The sequence below is a fragment of the Dipodomys ordii genome, unplaced genomic scaffold, assembly GCF_000151885.1.
Source record: "Dipodomys ordii isolate 6190 unplaced genomic scaffold, Dord_2.0 Scaffold42, whole genome shotgun sequence".
NCBI classification, from domain to species: domain Eukaryota; kingdom Metazoa; phylum Chordata; class Mammalia; order Rodentia; family Heteromyidae; genus Dipodomys; species Dipodomys ordii.
This window is the reverse complement of record NW_012267258.1, coordinates 3,279,686-3,284,108: the sequence shown is the minus strand read 5'-3', so window position 1 is coordinate 3,284,108 and position 4,423 is coordinate 3,279,686. Positions and strand designations below refer to the sequence as shown.

Genomic DNA, 4,423 nt, shown 5'->3' with positions numbered 1-4,423 from the left:
CCTGGTCATTCGGTCTCCGGTCTGGTCTGGTTGGGAGGGTCCTCCTCCCCACCTCCCCAACCCCAATCTGGAGTATTAAAAACAAAAAGGTCCAGCCTGGGTGTAGGGAGATTTGGACCGACCAATGAGAGGTTGGTCCGCTCTGAAGTGTGGCGGATGAGCAGGCTGACTGGGACTACACCCCCGCACCCCCCTTCCCCCGCCAGAACTTGGGCTTGTCCTGGTTGACGTGCCCGCGGGAGGGGGCGGGAGGGGGTACTGACCCGAGGAGCCGTCCTGCCACTCTGTGCTCCCGGCTGCCCAGTCCCGGCTGGGCTGCTTGCCGGCTGGACCAGGTGCTTCCCCCAGAGACCAGGATGGAGGTAGGAAACAGCCTGGGGTCCGGGAAGGGTCGGGAGGAGAGGGGAGGGAGGAGATGGGGACCGTGAGCGCGACCTGGGTGGGGTAGGGGGGGGAATCCCCTCCCTGGGGTCCATAAGCGAGATCGCACTTTCTGGAGAGATGGAGAAGTGGGGGTGGGGAGGGGCTTTCTTCCCGGGTTCCCGCGGGGTCGGAGTTGGGGCTGAGCCCTCCAGGGCAGCGCCTCCTGCTGGCCAGAGACCAGACCCCGAGCGGGTGCCGCCACCTGGAGGGCGTGCGCAGCCTCGGGCCTGTGAGCCCGGGGGGCGCTGGGCGGGAAGTGCCCCGGGGCGCTTGGCTTTGACCTTCCCTCCCCCCCCCCATCTCGAAGCTGAGACACCCACCCCACCCCACCTCAGGGTCAGAACTGGGACCAAGGAAGAAGGGGTGACCTAGCGACTTCTCGGGCTCGAGGTGCATCCCAGTTAGGCTGTCTCTAAATAGAGCCACGGGGTTTAAGGCCTGGGGGAGATGGATGGTCTAGGCTTCCCCGAAGCCCAGAGGCCTGGCCAAACGAGCCGAGCTGGAGCGTTCTTCCTTTTGGATCCTTTCCCCGGCTGAGATCGGGGTTGCAGGCGCCGCCGGGACCGCGGAGATGGCTTTGTGGCTGGGGCGCGGGAGGCTGGGCGTTAGGTGAGCGAAGCAGGGGTCGGAAAAGCGCAGAGCCTCGCGCCGAAACCCCAGCTTCCTGCCCTGCTACAAGCCGAGGCAGAGAGCTCCAGTGCCTTCCTTGCTTTCAGGAGCCCAGGTGAAGAAAGCCTGGGAGGAGGGAGGGGAGGGAAGGGACGGGGAGGGGCGAGTGGGGAGGGGAGAGGTGGGAATGGAAGGACCAGGGGAGACACCCAGATGAACGCGGAGCTGGGATGGTGGAGAGGAGAGACGGAAGTGGAGAGAGGCTGGACTGAAAGGCGACCGCAGAGCGTGAGTGGCAGAGGGAGGCGGTGGCGAGAGAGGAAAGGAGAGGGAGGGAGGGAGGAGGGAGAGAGGGAGGGAGGAGGAAAGGGGGAGGAACCGCGATCGAGGGAAAGGGAGCCGGCGGCGGAGCTGGGCGGGCGTGGGGCGAGGCCAGGCGTGCAGGCGGGAGCAGTGTGCAGAGCAGCCGGCCGGGTCCTGCTCCCGCCTCGGAGCCCCTGGCCCGGGGAGAGGGGGAGAGGCCGCTAGCCCGGTCTATGTCTTTTTCTGACTCCAGTGCAACCTTCCTGCTGAACGAGGTAACTGCGGGGACCCCTCCAGTGGGTGGGGGGAGATCTCTGCTACAAGCTAAGAAGAGGGGGAGAGACTGCAGCATGGGCAGGTGAGTCTTTAAGAGAGGAGGGGTCCGCAGGAGCGGGCAGCTCCCAAGTATTGGGATTGGAAGGGGAGGATTGAGACACCAGAAATGGGACTAGATGAGAAGGGCTGCCAAGCCCTCCCTCCCCCCCTCTTTTACTGGTGTCCGTCTCTGAGTTCCCTAGGGATAGCCTAGCAGCTGGAATGCTAAGGACTTCCACCTGTTAACAGAAACCCTAGCTTTGCCTCAGTTTCCCCATGCAATGCTTAGGGATTGGAATCTGCCAGCTTCCTGATGCACTCAGGGAGAAAAACATGTATTCTGGAGACTCCTAAGATCTCTGACTCCCAAACCTGGCTCTTTAGGGTTTTCCTTTTTATGTTTTGCTCCCACACCTACGCTGACACAAGAACCTAAGAAGGCAGGTGTAGATGAGATGAGAAATGAAAGGGGCATTGGGTAGCAACCCAGAGGTATTAGGAGGAGAGAGGGAATCTTCAATGGACTTGCAGGACCCAAGGGATGGGCCCAGGTATGAGGAACTTGAATCCCTCTCTTGGGAAATGGTTGGCATGGTACCTAATTGCCTCTGAAGCAGACTTAGACACTATTGTCCCAATTGCGGATGGAAACAATGGGGTGTGTGTGAGGAAAGAGGGCTGCCAAGGGCACCTTCCCTGTTACCAGAACAGTCCCAGGACCTTTCTGTGGATGGGGAGAATGCCCCCTGAGACTCAAGATTAGGATAGAACCTTTAGAACCATCTCCAGGGGAAGAGCATCTTAAGGGTATTCTTCTTTCACTTTTCCACTCTCTGGAAGGAGAAACAATTCAAAGAGACAGAAATGGAAAGGGAAGATACAATGATTTTTGAGAAATGGAAAAGACAATGTCTAGGAATTTCCAACATAGAAGAATCTAATGTATAAGTGGTAAGCTTATAACCTGTAGGATTCAAGGAACTGTGAAAGCTGAGTCCTCCTATCATGTTGCCCTCAGCCACAGGGACTGACAAAATGTGTCTGCCAATTACAGCAGGAAAAGGCGGACTATAGGGACCGTCTTGAGATGAGGATTCTTCTCTTTTTCCAGCCAAGGGAACTCAAGGAGACCCAGGTGGGAGGCCCGCGTTTCCTTCTACCACAACTCGTCAAATCCTTTCAAATAGTGGCGGATTTCCCTCTAGGCCAGGAAGATAAAGGATGACCAGATTCCTGAACTTCCCTTCTTAGGTGTGAGACCTTGGGAATAGGAAAGTGACTGGGCTCAGGGACCAGAGCACAGACTAGAGAGCATACTTTAAGTGCAACCCGTGTTTCTTTCAACAGCCTCCTCTTTGGGGTGCCCAAGTGGATGGTCAGAATTCAAAGGGAAAATTATGCTCAGCAGGTGGAAAAAAAAAGAGGGAGCTCAAATGGATAGATCTTTAAGACTCTTCCAGATTGATTGTTCTAGCCTGTCAACTGTCAGTAGTCCTTTGAGTGGGCAGACGAAATGATAACGTCCACCCCTGCCCTTTCAGACTTGACCTTTCCCCCCCACCCCATAGCCCTGCTGTGCCCCGGATCCTTCCCCCAACCTCCATCCTGGGGTTTCCCTCCTGTCTTCCTGATGCTCACCTCAAACAGCCCCTTACTACCACCACCCCTCCCCCAGCTCCCACGGATGCCTTGGCAATGTCTGGCACAGCCCTTGGCAGGGAAACGAGGAAGGGAACCTCCATCCTGTCTCAACTAGGATGAAAAATCTGCCCGTGCAACAGGTGTGAGGAGGCCTTACCCTGCTTCCCGAAACTTCCCCCTTTCTCCAGAGGCGGGCGACACCGCCCTTTGCTGCCGGCACAGAATGGAGAGGGCTGGGCGTTTGTTTGGGGGCCCGGGGTTGCTTGGGGTCGTGAAACTCGGCGGGAGGGGATTGCGTTGGGAGTCTCCAGGGCTCCTGGTCCAGCCACGCCATCTCACCTGGGACCCCTTGCCACGCGTCCGCCACCCCCACCCCTCCAGCCTCCTCGGTCTCCCGTAGAGGCTCTCCATTTCCCTGTCTCTCCGAGGAGACAGGATCTGATCTGATCCCTCCTTTCTTTCCTGCCGGCTTTCCCCGTCACCCGCATCCTCTCCTGTTTCCCATCGGGAGGTCGGAGATCCCGTGTCCCCTCCTCCCGCCGCCACCCCCCCCCTCCACGTCCGTCCCCAGTCCTCGCAGCCCCGCGCCCCCTCCCCTCCCCCGCGCCAGCCCTTTGTTTCCCGGCGGAGTAGTTCCTGGGTTGCCGAGCAGGCGTCTGGGTCTCCGCATCTCTCCTCGCCCCGCCTCCTCCCTGCCTGGATCCGCCCCGCTCGCAGCCTCTCCACCCACCCTCCCCACCGCCCCGGCCCCCGGAGGTGCTGGGGGCGGAGGACCCACCTTCCTCTTCGCCAGGCGCCCGCCCCCCTCCTCCCCAGACCCAGCCGGGCTCCCGCCACCCCCCCTCCCCCGGCGGTGCCCCCGCCACCCCCGCCTTCCCGGGAGTGGGGGTCAGGTGGGCGGGCACTATTGTTGTGGGAGCCGGCGCCAGATTCCTCAGCCGCCTCGGGGTGGGACCGGCTGGGTTTGGGGGGTGGGGAGGGGGGGGAGCGGTGATCCAAGCTGCGAGCAGCTGGTCTCCGCGGCTCGCTCGCTGGCTCCTTCGCGCTCTCCCGCTCCCCGCCGCCGCCCGCAGGGCTGCGGGGCTTCGGTGGCATCTCGGGCGCGGCCCGCTGTCCTCGCCCCTGCCTCGGG

General features: G+C 60.9%; 1 protein-coding gene across 2 annotated transcripts in view; it reads left to right on the top strand.

The window, feature by feature from the left end:
* The first annotated feature begins 248 nt into the window (after nt 1-248).
* The window catches only part of Cacnb3 (calcium channel, voltage-dependent, beta 3 subunit), a 20,905-nt gene continuing 16,730 nt past the window's right edge, over nt 249-4,423 (top strand). Inside the window, exon 1 of one of the 2 annotated variants that reach the window (XM_013018731.1) lies at nt 249-362. In XM_013018731.1, the coding sequence (XP_012874185.1) occupies nt 357-362 (6 nt within the window). In that variant the 5' untranslated portion in view covers nt 249-356. Of the gene's footprint in view, nt 363-1,459; nt 1,611-4,423 lie in introns of those variants that run through there. The other variant, XM_013018730.1, reaches the window with a different exon arrangement.